The sequence below is a fragment of the Polyergus mexicanus genome, unplaced genomic scaffold, assembly GCF_030449975.1.
Source record: "Polyergus mexicanus isolate NDT 795.1 unplaced genomic scaffold, iyPolMexi1.0 SCAF_12, whole genome shotgun sequence".
Taxonomy (NCBI): Eukaryota; Metazoa; Arthropoda; class Insecta; order Hymenoptera; family Formicidae; genus Polyergus; species Polyergus mexicanus.
In genome coordinates this window covers 6,238,556-6,253,925 of record NW_027223332.1, presented here as the reverse complement: position 1 = coordinate 6,253,925, position 15,370 = coordinate 6,238,556, and the positions used below count along the sequence as shown (strand labels likewise).

The following is a 15,370-nucleotide window of genomic DNA, read 5'->3' as shown; positions in this document are numbered from 1 at the left end:
ATCGATTATTATGATTGTTAGTAATTATCGATCAGGATGTTAACTAAAATTCAGAAAGATAATATATTAAATATCACGTAATGATTTATAAACAATTTATTTAAACCAATTTAGTGATACTCTCGGTATTTTCGTAGGACGCTCCGTTTCAAATATAAAGTATTGTACTTGAGACGAGAGTTCTTCTCTGGTACTCGTATAATGAGGGTGGCCTTGTTTCGTCTCTCCACTCTGAAGCGTTTTGATAAGGGCAGTATTTAGGTGTTCGACTGGACAAAGATCTTTACAGCAAAAGGAGATGCCTCCATGTAAGCTCATGAAAACAATACGTGCCTTTAAAACTTTAGTCGACGGTTAATTAGAAGGAAATATTGCATACGTACATGAAGACATTATTTAAGATTTTAATGTGAATGTGAATTTTGGAAAGATATTAATTCTGGTCGTGTTATTTATTAAAAGATATTCGTCCCAGGATATTTTTATTGATACATAACAATCACATTTTTTATCCGCGATTATTAAACAAAAAAACTATTGCCGATATTTATTCCGTGATCTTTGGAGTCATAAAAAATACTTTTCAAACATAAAAAAATGCTATATTTTATATAAATATAAGAACTTCTGTTTAAGGCTTTATTGTGTGTTTTATACTCTTATTGTTAGAGTCGTTTATTTTAATTCGATTCTTCTTCGCATTTTTTAATAGATTAATGTTTCAAGCTTGTAATGTTGGAATATTGTGCAATAAAAATGCATACCCAAGAACAAATAGTGCAGAAAGCAAGAGATTTCTTCCAGCAAAGTCCAAAAGATTGCATTGAAGGCACTTTCGGGAGGGTCGATGAAATGTATCGAAGTTTTTGCTATTGCTAGAAGAAACTCGATACCACCATTGCCATTTTATAGGTTCAAACGAGAAATGGCGTTCTCTCAACCATGGTCTCTCAAGTTTGGCCATTAACCGTATTGTTTCCATCCTCAAAGTTGTTTTGACCTTTAAAACGGAATAGACTTCTCTCGCCAAACAAGGTTAGCATTTATTTGAGTAATTTACTTTGATTATTTCTGAATATAACTTCATCCTTGTGATATTTTTCTTTTGAAGGATAATATATATAGTTACATAAAGAACAAATTATTATACATTTTTCTTTTGATATCTTGGATTTTTTTTTCTTTGTTAAAGTTCGTCCCACATAGGGAGAAATAATGTGTCTTCCGAATGATGTAAGTGACGAGTATATATCTCAAAGTAAAACGAAGAAAGTGGGAAAAATTGGTATTTTTTCTTCTTACCATCTATTATTTCGTAAGAAATAAGATGAGCGAAAGCGATATGTTGATGTTTCGATTCGACAGTTTGCATAATTTCTGGAAAATCTGATTCGGAATTTGAACATGTGTTTTGGTATACATTTCGTGCGGCAATTTATTGGAAAATTGGAAACTTTATGCAAAATTGAAAATTCTTTGACAAATAATTCCGTGACTGTTGCCGCATTAAGTACACTTACCTTTTGTTTGATTGATCATATTTTTCATGTCTTTTATTTTTTATGATTTATACCCTTGTTCCAGTATTCTTTCTGTTCATACTAACACACATATAGAATATTTATATATATATATATAAAAAATCCAATAAAGTTTCATAAAATACTGCTATCTATCTCAAAATCGCGAAAATTGAATGAATGAATTATTTATCTTGTATTGATATACTTTAAATTTGTCTTCAATAAAACGAGTAATTTAACTTTTGTTTAAAAATAATTCTTCATACTGATCTTTGCGGAAAAATATATATGTAGTGGTTGAGTTATTTAAATATTCCCCTTAGAAAACATCGGTCATCGTAACTAATATCCATATTACATCGTAATTAAATATGGACACAATTGTGGCTCCCGGACGATTGCGGTAATAAATTCAATGTAATAATCCGATATTCCGACAAAGCCGCTACCGTTGCACAAATACAGCAAGCATAGTAAAATACAGAACATTTACCGTTCGATATATTGTAGTTCCTCGCGTTATTCGATGGATTTATGTCTGCTGTCGATGATGGGTAACAATGGAATTTTTCTATGAAAAAGAACGACTCACGTTTACTTTTGTGTAGATTGTACGATTCACTATTCCGATTCAGGCTTAGCATTGTCCAACTGTAGTTCTAGCGACGTTCGAACACAGGCTAAACTTATACGGGAGAAAATGTTAGAGCGGGCTTATTTTCTCATGGGACAAAGTTATCTGCAGACGAGAGAATCGCGTAGTCTGTTTTTCTCATGAGCCTAGTTATATCTGACCCGGAGATGTATTTCAATTCAGTCGAAGATACTGTCTCCTCTATTTCATATGTGGATCTCTTCTTCTTCTCTCCACCTTTCTCTTTTTCTTTCGCTCGACCTCCTCATGGGAGACGTGGATTCCGCTAAGGGAATGTGCGTGGGTTGTGCAACGGCTGAGGAAGAGACGGGGGATGGTATACGCGAGGCACGGAGGCGTTTAGTTCGGTGCGGCACTTTATCCCTTAAATACCCAGAGGTATTCTTCCCACGGAATTGTAGGTCTCCTTCTTTCCTCGGCTCGCTGAATGGCTTTGGATATCCTGAGAGGATAGAGAAGTTACCTCCACTCTTTCTCTCTCTTTATCTATATCTTTCTCGTTTTCGTACTTTTTTCTCCGCTTCTCCTCACGAAGCAATTTATACGCGCCTCCGCCTCGCAAACAGTCGCCCATTACTCCACGACGATAAAGCTCCACGAGTTTTGCGTCCGAGCTTGCATGCGCAGTCGTGGATTTTCGAGAATTTATTACATTGTCCACGAGTTAAGAATCATAAGGAACTACTGGACTAAGAATTGGTGAATTACGAGAGACATTGGTTATTCGTTAATTTATATAAATTTCCGCATTTCCGATCGATATTTTCGACGATCACATCATTGACGTTTTATCTGAATCGTAGACACATAATATGTCGCGTGAATTAGGCAATGTATGTGTACAAATTACTAGCGTCAATCGGTTTTTTCGCTAAGGAGGAAAATCGTATTAACGTGCAATTGAAAAATCCACTTCGCAACACAGTATACATCTTGCTGGATCTCCACTTTTGTCGTCTCCCCCGCATTTCTACTCTTATCATATGTACTTTCATTCTTGGTATAATACTATAATACTATTTAGGAGCACGCGAGTGAAATAGCGTGCTATTTGCAAATGATACACCGCGAAATCTAATATACATCTCGAGCGAAATTACGGCAACCGAACTTTTTCTCGAGCGCTCTCTGTCGCGACAATCTCGAGCACTGGTGTATTTGAAAACACGACATGGTGTGTTCTTCTATAATATACAATCTTTTTAGAAAATTTATATATAATTTTAAAATGTTATTATGTATAATATATTATTATGTATAATTACGTATAATTTTAATTTTAAGATGCAGATCTTTTTCGTCACGTTCTCAACAGTTTCTTACATTAGAAAGCGGATGCTGCTAATTCATCTACGTAAACTACAACTATATTATTTTGTTAGTATACAAGTGATCGTAATTTTACAGTCTAACTCAATAAAACTAACACCATAAACTTAAAAAAATTTGAAGCGCATCGTATATGCATGCAACCATAAATCTTTACACACGTATCGTGAACACTTGGAGTTTATAGCTCTAGGCTTGATTGTAAAACTGGCCTTAAATCAAAAGCACTCGTTTCATCCGGGTCGTCACGAATAGAAACGGAATAATCACAAGCATCTCGGCGCTCTCTTTTTCAGCACACCATATATGTATAAAGACATCACGACGAATTCATTTAATTGGAAATTAATCTTCTATTCGCGTTTGACAGAAATAAAATTTTAAGATTACAATTAAAGAAATGAAGAAAGATTTGATTTATTTCTAATTGTATTTCTGGATGAATAAGATTTTGTCTTTAATTTTAAACTTTATATTACTTATTTGGTAGAAAAAATATTTTCTCATGACAGCTATTGTAACATGTACCATAAAAGAAAGAAGAGACAGAAGATGAAACATGTACATACTTTAAATTCGATAAAATATATTTATTTCACATGAGTCTTATATTTATTTCAGTGAAATAAATATACACATTGCGTAAACAGTAAGTAATTAAAATTAAGACATGTTAAATCATACTATTCAACAATATATCTCTCATATAATTTTTTTAATATATAATGTAACTTACAATAAAAATTATGAATAATTTAAAAAAGTGAGTACACAAGACATTATAAAAGCGCATATTTATTAAGCCATCGAACTCGCTTCATTGTAAAAATACTCGTGCGACATAAAATTTGATAATAAATCTCATGTTTTCTTCTTTTATATACAGAGTGCATCTTCAGATATAAACACTGAGATTCTATTACAGCGACGATATGGGGGGGTCTTAATTCCGCTTGCAGTTTGCCCGTACGTTATCATCGTGCCCGTCCGCCTATTCGCCGGTGCACAAAACGCGAGATCGTTCAGACGTCGTGTTTAATGCTTGGGGCAGGAGAAAGCTGGAACGCGATTAATCTCAAGACACGAGAACTTGCCCGGTGCAATTCCTTACACTGCACCGTTATAACGATCGCGGCGGAAACGAGCGCATTCGATGTGGCGCCTCGCACTAGCTCGAAATTGTGGCAGCTCATCTCTCTACGTCTCTATCTCTTTCTCTCTCTGTTTTTCTCCCTATGTCTACGACTCATCATTCCGTATTACTTCCGTAGGTGAAGAAACGAATAACTCGGTCATAAAGATTCGGCGAATTGATTGTCGGCGATAAAAAGGGCGATAATTAAACGTGGCTATAAAAGCGACCGCGATCCGATATGATCGTTCCGGAATATATACGCGATACCGTCTATGTATTTTGGTGACATTTTTACGAGTTATACGAACGAACGGTGTAGAGACCAAGGGAGGGGATATTGCCGCAAACGCGCGTCGTTTGCATTCAGCGACAATGACAAATTTAATAGCTGCGTTTCGCGGCTTGCTTGACAATTATGATGACACTTCGTACGCGCGAATAACGTTAATAGATACGGTCGGACTGGTTATCGGGCGTGATAAAAAATGATTAGCGCGCAAAGATTACATCGCGATGCGACACAGCTTTGCAATTTTCATTTAACAGGCGTATATATAAAAGGATCTCTAAAAAATAAAATATTTATTCACGCGTGCGACCATTTGCGCGTCGTCATGGATACACGCCAATGCAGCCGATGCGTTCATAATTATAGTTTTGATTAAAAGATTGCAGCTGACCTACTTCCATTATTTCATTGCGTCGATATGAAAATCTGTGCGACACGAAGCGACCAATCGTCGATTTTCTATCAATGGATCGGCGCCACTTGTTTTGTGCAATTGCTACAATATCGAGTTTTCCATTCCCGATTGCAATGGTTTTACACGAGCGATTTGCGCTGCTAAAACCCTTGAGCGCAATATGACGCGAACGATCTTCGTGACGGATTAGGAGTAAATCGGATTACAACAAATCAGTGGGAGCTTACTTCCGCGAAACATCATCAGTTGCCTTCCTCTTTCAATGTCCGATTATTATGTCGAGTTTAATTGGAGAGCGCTCGAATTTTATGGATTATAGTTGTAGTTATTGTATTCTTTTTTTAGCTCAATAGCTCTCGTACATGAAATGCCATATAATTAATCGTTTCTAAAGAGGATTGAGAAATTGCGAGAATAAATCTGTGCCGTAAATCGTTTAATAACGCTATAAACTTTTTACGCCTTGTTGCGAGAGAAGCTTTTTTCTTTTACTCGAACACAGCTTAATCTGTTCTTTAACGATCTCGGCTATGGAGACAAGCTCGATCGGCAGGTTAATTTGACCGCAATGAAAACAGTCTCAATGAGACCATTCCCCAACGGATCCCAATACAAGGGATTGGGAACGAGGCGTAAGTCGGATTTTCGCTTAGCGATATCAGCTACGTCGCACACCAAATGATTAGTGGCACGATTCCAAATTACCCTCTAAAGGTTTTTCAATCGATGTCTAGAATTGTCTACATTGCCAAACAACAGTAGGATAACTGTTGTTTTTATTTTGATTATATGCCTATCGTGAAATAAATTTTTTTTTAACAAAACTTGCATAACAATACATAAAAGTTGCATATTTTTTTCTAATTTATTATAATGCCTATACAAATTAGGAATTATATTAGCCTTTATACGTGAAATAATTAGACTGTACCCGAGAAACCGATTGTGGAGTCACCTCGATCGATACTGTAATTTTGAGGCGCAATCTGGATAAGGATGTGTGGCTTAATGATTACATGATATTAACTAGGTGGCTGCTCCATGGTCTTCCTCGGAAAGTCCTTTATCATGTTCGACATGGACGCACCATATTTTCCAATATACAATTTAGGAAAGGAATGAGGCCCGTCGGTTGATATATGGCGCCACTCAAGGCGTATAAACGGTCGTAATTTATAGTATTATCAGATCTGACTGCGTGGCTAAGCAGCAGAAGCGGATCGTAAGAATGGAAAAAAGACAACGAGGGTTTGAGAAACAGAGGGTCAAAGAAATCGGAGATAATTGATCTTGTCGATGACAATCTTGCCAATCTGCGATTGCAATCTGGCAGATCGCCAGATATTATATTTGCATAACTGTTAATTCACAAGGGATGAAAATGGAAAACGAGATATAAAGAAGAGGATTACAAATAGCAAATAAAAATTCGTATTTATAAGAATTTTAAAACGTCACAGACATTCTTTTATTCTTTGAACATAAAAGAACGGGCAATATCTCGCGGATATCGATCGGTACCTCTTTACGTGTCCAAATTTCTTCGCGTGAACAACAGAGATCGAAGTCCCGACGTGTCCGTGATTTATTTCGTTGGACATTTGGCCGGGAGGAACGTGACTGGAAGTACGGGTTAGCCAGTCCCTTAAATCACTGAAGCAGCACTGGAGAGTCGAAATCGGTATCTTGGCTGCTATATTCCGCGCACGATTGAGCCTGAATGGCGTTCTATGATGCTCTATCATCGTGCCTTTGTCTTGTGGCTGCAAACGGTAGTTCTCGCAGAGCTGAAACCCGATGCCGCCATCGAAAAGGAAACGAGATTCGAAATATGTACATCATTGTCAAGGAAAATCGCGCGAAAATGTTTCCTTCGCGATATCGTGCATTACTTTGACATTCCACGTGAAAAGTTAAAGGAATGTTTTCTATTTTGAAAAGTGTGAAAGAGCTTTTAAAATATATCTCGCGCGATACGAAAATAATCATATTTTATTTTTTTTATGCATTTGATATATATATCTTACATCGATTAATAGCGATAAAACTTTTTATAACATACAAACAATTTCTCAGAACCTTCTCTCTTGAAAGCGGAAGAGGATACTATCAAGACGAATTGACGAAACGAGGTTGATTTTCGACTACGTAACGTGGGAGGGATAGTAAACTAAGCCAGCGTGATTTAACGACATCGTTCAAGACTTTAATACCTTGTTACGAAGGGGCCGATCTTTCTACTTTTTACGGCACGACGTCTTTAGGAGAGCCTTTTGAAGAGGCCGAACGTCGAACATTTTCTTGAAAGGCTTTTGCCCGATGTGTCATCCTTACACGAACGGCTAAATTTCACTAGTTAATTAAGTACCGGAATTCTGCCAAGATTTTCTTTTCAAGATGTTGATTTATATCATAGTTTGTGCGATGGTACGAGCCTTTACGCACGAAGTGACATTTTCACTTAAATACGATTATTCAAGAGAAATGTGTCCGATTTTAGAAGTTATTTCTGAGATTAAAGCTCTTCATTTAACTGACACGGGAGCCGTTCGTTCTGTTCCGGAACGCAAACGCAAAAGTGATAATGACGGAATAACGGGAATAAGTATTGATCGCGCTCTGCGGCTGGCCAGTAGTTACGGGCTGGTGTGGTCAAACAGTAGTAATAGAACCGGTCGTGGTTAGCCAGTAGTAAGAGCGTAGCTGTGGTCAGACAGTTAGTATCAGGTCTCGCTGCGGTCTGATACGAGCAGCTGTTCTACTTCATCATACTATGCTTCTGTTTTGAAACTTTTGACGGTTGTATCATCAGTGTTATTTCAGCCAAAATGCAAAGTACACGTCGTTATACTTCGATTACTGCATATAAAATATTTTTTTAGAGAATAACTATCATTTCTGGATCAAGTGCGCAAATACAATGCTTTTATATGTACAGTGGTATTTTATATTTTTCATTCTCTTAACAAATCAATTAAAAATATGATGTAGAAAATTATGATCAGCATGTTGTATGTTTCATACAATGCGTGATGATACCGAAGCATATTAATTATTATTATAATAACGTCATTATGTGATATTCATATAATGATAATAACAAAAATATAATTTATCTCTAGTTATAATTAAAAATGACGTTGGAAAAACTGGGAAAGTTAAATCCGTTTCTTCTTCGCATCTTTTCAAAGAAACGTTGTATAAAAACAAAGCCGATTAAGTACTTAAGAACGAATCAATTAAATAGATACCATCTAAATGTCATACAAATAAACTCCTCATCTTCGGGATGAAAACTTTTTTTCTATCATTTCAAATAAATTAAATTAAGTTTTTCAATTTTGCAAGGTTTCTCTTTTCGTTTCTCGTATTCAAATAAAATAAATTTTTGACATTTTATTCCTGAATTAGTAATTTAGAACGCAATGGCATCGATAGATATTTCGTGCATATATTATTATTTTTTTACTTTTAGTAACGTTAGAGTGTATGCAGTATCATTTTTTATGCTCTACTATATATTATCTTTCGTATATAAATAATACAGAGATTTTTTATTGCAGAATAAGATATTCTTAAAGCATTGCAGTCAACAGTTTTTATTATTTGCACGTGGACGAAGAGAGATCTGTAATTATTTTCCAGATCAAATTCTTTCTTTCTCTTTTATGCGTTTAGGCGAGTTTCAATGATGAATAAAAGATACGAGAGGAGAAATTCTCGTAGAAAGTTGTGCCGACGAAGACAAATTGCATTACAGAATTCCTTAGGGAGAAAATATAAATGATTATTCGCAAAGAGAGCGAAGAAGAATAGAACTGAAGATTGAGACAATTGTAATATACAACGATTATTCTTCTCGTTTCTTATATATCGATCAAAAGCATATGTATACCAGTAACTAAAATAATTACAATTTAGTCGAGGTATGAAATCCATACCGATATCATAAGCAAAGAGTATCTCGGTATGCAATTGTCTTTGTATATTTAATCACGTAATCGATAACTAGATTGCATCAATACTTGTTTAATATCTAGGTATGATAATGCAACATTGTCGTTGCAATCCAACGTACTTCATTCCGTAACGTGAATGCACATGCACGCTGTTGTGCTTGGAGAAACCATGTAGAGCAAACAAGAAGCTCTTAAGCATATAAGCCTCATAGTCTGCAGTTCGAGCCGTTGCGTATGCCAGAAATTTGCGAAACGAGAATGCGGCAGAAAAACAAGTTAATATAATAAGTAGAGATATATAAGCGCGGAAGTATGGCTTGTATGTTGATTTTGAAATAGAACACGAGCGATGTGAGAGTGGATTTCTTATTCAGACTAAAAGCGCATTATTTCGTAAAATAAATTTGCATACTCTTTAATTCAAGTATAATAAAAAATAAATGTTTAATATACAATATATATATATGTATAGTTTGCAATATAACTAGAAACTTCGCAGTGAAATTTTGCGCTGCCCTGCGATCGACGTATGCGAGCTTCTTGCTTGATCTAGAGCCAAGGAAGAGACAGGATACGCCTCCGACCACCCATGATCCTTGACACTTGGAAACGGGCCAAGCGCAGGTTCTTCGGGGGCGTCGAACTTATGCCGCCGGCAGAGGCTTCCAAAATTATAGCCCGACTGCGTCAGCAACTACGGTGTTTGTTTTCATCTCAATGTCGGCACGACGATCCATATATAATTTTTCATGCCGTCTTATTTCAATCGCGCCTATTGTTTTCAGCGATTGGATTGAATAAAAGAGGCGCGATGAAAGATATTTCAATACCGGATATTGTCGCGCGCGCGTGTCAAAAGACGATATTATTTTTGTCAACGGCAAATATATATATATATATATATATATATATATAATGTCACAGTTATTTTAATCTTCTCAAAGAAAACAGCATCCTACGGTTAGTTGCGGCGAAAGTCGGAATGATTTTCTAAAATCCGATTACTTCGGCCGACTTAAGCGGATTTTCGTGGAAACTACGTCACGTCCGCGTTTGAAATCCATTGTGCTTATAAACAAAAAGATGACAGGATTTATCTTTCCGTGTTTCCTTGTGACAATAAAATTTATCCCCTTTTTTACAAATAAGGATTTCATATAAGCATTGCAAAATGGCTCTCTGATACAAAAACTATGTTCGGTGGAAACTATGTTCAACGAGAACATTTTCCTCTTATTAGCGAATAATATTGTTTTTATATACAAGATGCACACAAACTGTATAATAACATAATTAGCTATTCTACTTGTCAGGGAGGAAATATGTGAATGTATAATCTCCGCTGATTTAAGAGTCTTTCGATGAAAACATCATTTGCATTTATATCTCATATCTTCTATATAAATTTCAGTTATATTTGCAGAAAACATCTAATATTATTTCTGATCTTTCCTCTAATATCATAATTCTAATCTCAATTATTCGTCGTTTGTCATTTGTTATTCATCTTTATCGTAATCGAAATATTTTTAGATATGGCATCAGCGACTTGTCGATATCTAATACGAATCTCGTTTTAATCGATTTCAGGTTGAATTACTTGATGGCAGGCTTGAGTCCAATGTGGTATCACGCCACAAACGTCGCCTTACACGCCGGTGCGTGCATCTTGGTCACCAGAGTGAGTCTCGTGGTAGCGGCGCTTCGGCCAGGATTCGCGGCTCTCGCTGGATTGTTATTTGCCACACATCCTGCGCATACAGAAGCGGTAAGTAACGATATACGAGACATTCTGGAGACTAATAAATGTAATATATTTAATTAATGATTTTAGGATTTAAAGACGTAATTTTTCAAGTAAGAGAAATGTCAATATAAATTATACCCGGATCGATTCGGCGACTTGTAAATATTTACAATCATTATCAGCTATATCTTTATCAGATATAAAAGGCAAACTAATAGTTGTACACGCTTTAGCCGATCGCTCGTTATTCCGTCATTTTGTTTGCCATCATTTGCTTACAGTTAATTAATATGCGATAGCATATTCTCGCAAACATGTACTTACGCGTTATATAGTTCACAGCACAATAGCAAATTCAACCTAAACTAAACTAAACAACAAGATTAACAGAGTCCACTCGTCTCGTAATCGCCTCGTATGCGCGAATAGAGTCTAGTTGATCCGATTTTCGTAAGTGTATAAACATAATTAGCCTAATCTTATTATGACTATGATCGTGACGGACAAAATTTGATGTGCTTGTTGCCCGAGAGTGAGAGAGAGAGAGAGAGAAAGAGAGAGAGTGAGAGAGAGAGAGAGATTGTTGTTATAAGAGAGATAGACCTGTTCTTGCTATAATCAACGTTGGCGTTTATCAACCATAAGAGAAACACTTAGGATGTGTGCGCATGCTACTTTAGACAAATCGTAAGTTTTCTTTGGAAGTCTATACAGACTGAGGAGAGGCAGTATTATAGAGTTGCTAGCTTTCATCAAGTATTTCTACATGGCATTAGCGCGAGAATGATAAACTTCGACGTCGTTAATAATATTACTCTACTTAACTTACTCAAATATGTAACTATGACGCTTTATTCGCCGTTATTGTACAAAATTATACTATATATTACTAGAAATGGAAGTTTGTAAAACGTTAGATTAAAAAGTTGACAAATATATAATACGGAACTATGCATCGGTGATTAGAACACATTTGCTTATAATGTTGAAGATGATATATATATATAAATTGATAGAAACTTGTTATTTTTTACGTATGTGAAATTGTTAAAGATAACATAAACAATATATGTATAATGTATATGTATAATAATAATATATCAATAAAAAAAAAGAAACAAATTTGCGCGTGGGCGACATGCATCAATATTTTCATATGTAAAATTATTTTGAAATAATATGTGTATATATGTTAATATATTTTATATTATTTTAAAATAATTTTATATATATGAAAATATTGATGTGTGTCGCACACACGCAATTTTTTTTTTTTTTTTTGTTGATTTATTATTCTATTCGACGATGTTTATATTTATTCGCGACTCAGGAATTGAAAGCGATACATTATACCAATGAACAATGCATGTTAATTTTTCATAATTATGAATAAATAATTACACATACATGAGAAGGATGTATGGCAACTAGATTGCATAGGTATATATACAAAGGTGAATTCCGCGTCATTAGTTCAGAATCGTGCCTTTTGAGCAGAATTACTGGCGGCATACGACACTAGTTCGCAAGTCCGGTCTCTGCCTATTACAAGCTCGGCCTGCTTGCCGGTCACGCACTGCATCCTGTTACAATCACGTGCGTATGGTATTGCATGTATTATTCGTTGCGTGCATAGCCAGCCCTCGTTGCCAGTGTCACTATTGTAATATCATGTTCATGTCGTGGGCGGATGGCTAAGTCAGATAATACTCGTATTAGATCAAATCCTTTGCTAGACATGATTCTTTTTATATGAGATGGTACGACAGTATCTCGTAGTATCTTGTCTCCTGTAGCAATAGAGCGATGAAAAAATCGCGCGAGGACCAAGGGTTTTTATCTGGCATATAAAATTGTATATAAAATCTATTTTTCTTTTTAGCAATTTCATCGAAAATCTTGTGACGGTTTTATAAATAATTGACGTGATTTTCAAGTTTGGAAGTAGTAAAAAAGATGGTAGAATATTCCAGCATATATCTTAGGATGTTAATTTAAAGATTTACTCATCGTTCAAACTATTTTTATCCGATTACATTAAATATTGAAACATCTACACCAATCGAAGTGCTACTATTTTGTCTTTATCGCGACAAAATCGGCACAAAACTTTTTATACGTTAAAAGTGTTTTTATGTTCTTCTTTTTAATTCATATTTTTTTGTCACGAAACGTTCATAAACTTGTCGCTAATATTAATAAATTATACCATATCGCGCACACGAATATCGGAAATCTCGTGCTTCAATCGGAAAACGCGACATCGCAGTATTAACCTCCGGTTTACCCGCAATTCCCGTTTCGCTTGCCATGATATAGGACCTGTTATCACATCGTTACTTGCATTACTCTGACGGCAATCGGCGACTCTCTGCCAGTCAAATCAGCCGGTACCGTTTGACGCTATTTGCCGAAATGATCATTCGACGAAACTGCCGTCCGTTTTCAGATTAAGTCCTTCATTCGGCCGTTGAATGGAATTTCGTATTAATTAAGTACAACACCGTTGAAGCGATTGGCTTTTGGTCTGGTGTAAACCGGTCTGAACAAAGGACGCGTTTGAAAGGGTGGGTGAAGGAGGAACATCGAGTGAAGAGGGATCACTGACCACCGTCCTGGACTTCGTCGTTTGTCTGTCGTGCAAACGCGGAAATCTCTGCGATCGATCAATTAGCATGCTCGTGTCGCTGTTCATTATATAGGCTGCATTCTACTCATGCTCGTATGATTAATTAATTGGCAGGTGTTCAATAGACATTTGCAGGTCGGTCGAATAAGAAGCTGATCTTTTTATATTTACATTATGACAAGCTTATTTATAACAGCCAACTAAATGCTAAGAAAAATAATAATTTTGTGTTTTTTGTGTGAAAAAATTAAGATAGAGAAAGAACTAATGTCTAAATAATATTCAAAAAATATTCGAACTCTTCTTTTTCCTTGCTACAAGTTTATAAAAGTGAGAAGACTGTGTGATATGCTATATGATATATATTAAATATATTCTCAACCACAATTTATGTACGCTGGGTTTGCCAATGTCCTAAGTAACAAGGTAACGTCAAATGATGTTTTAATAACGTCTTATTGACGTTAGAAATGCCATTAGGATATTGTAGATACACAGATTTATTATGTGTAAAAAATATATTATTAATAAAAAAATCTTTTCAAGACAAATAAAAAATATATGCTAAGTACATAAAAAAGTATCTAAATTATATTGTACGTATCAAACTTGTATATAACATATATAGAAGTTTAAAAAAATGACATATATATATATATGTATAGTTGACGTGTTTTTATCATAAAATAAAATTTTATCATTCATCGGTCGATGACAAATTACATGTTGGCGATAAAAATTTAAAGCGTGATGTAGGCTATATTTGAATCAATAAGTCGGTAAAAAAATAATTACCGCCAACATATAAATATCACAATACATAATTTAAAATTTGCATTTTCCAATTGCTTCAATTTCTATTTCGAATGAATAAAATGTACAATATATTCTCTTAAATAAATAGCTGTTGCTTTGGTACGTTTACGATTTGTTAATATGGACAGTTAAATAAACGCGCTGATTTACAATAGCTGAAATTATAAGATAATAGAAATTTTATATTATCAAGTAGTAGAGAATGATTTCTTTTTGGTGCTTGTTTGCATTTATTTTTCAAAGAATAATAACACAACGACGTAACAATCATTATCCGCTTTTTTTACCGCGAGATTTATTAAGATTTATTAAAAATTATTTTTTTATTTGAGAGAAATTGCAGTCATTGAGTTGTAATTATTATACCTTTGAGTCAATATATATTCAATTCATATTGTTTGATAGATGATTGAATGCGAGATTGTCAGAAATAATAAATGTGGAAATTGAATAATAGTCTTTTCACATAATAGTTATTCAGAAATGCCTGGATATATACAATAATATAAATATAGAAAATAATATATATATATATATATATATATTGCTTTTTATTTTATTATTAAATTTAATTTGAATCACATACAAAAGAATACGAAAAAGAATATTAATTCAAGTAACTCTTCTTACATTACGATAATAAGATTAATTGGTTTGTATAAATGCCGATATTACACCTTTGTAGTATTTGTTGATTTATTATAGATTCAAAAAAAAAAAAAAATTAAAAGCCAAAACAAAACTCAACTATTCATAGTGCATTATTCATTTTCCGAAAGATGCTTAAAACGAAATTTGACAACTTATATGGAATGTGGGTCATTCGTAATATTTTACAGACAAATGCAACTTATTAAAATAGATTTTGCCATA

At 34.7% G+C, this 15,370-nt stretch overlaps 1 protein-coding gene across 4 annotated transcripts in view; it reads left to right on the top strand.

Annotated features, from left to right (window-relative positions):
• The window catches only part of LOC138938163 (protein O-mannosyl-transferase TMTC1), a 122,814-nt gene that overhangs the window by 38,273 nt on the left and 69,171 nt on the right, over positions 1 to 15,370 (top strand). For 3 of the 4 annotated variants that reach the window (XM_070304954.1, XM_070304953.1, XM_070304956.1), the window contains exon 2: positions 10,896 to 11,073. In XM_070304954.1, the coding sequence (XP_070161055.1) occupies positions 10,896 to 11,073 (178 nt within the window). Of the gene's footprint in view, positions 1 to 8,123; positions 8,146 to 10,895; positions 11,074 to 15,370 lie in introns of those variants that run through there. The other variant, XM_070304955.1, reaches the window with a different exon arrangement.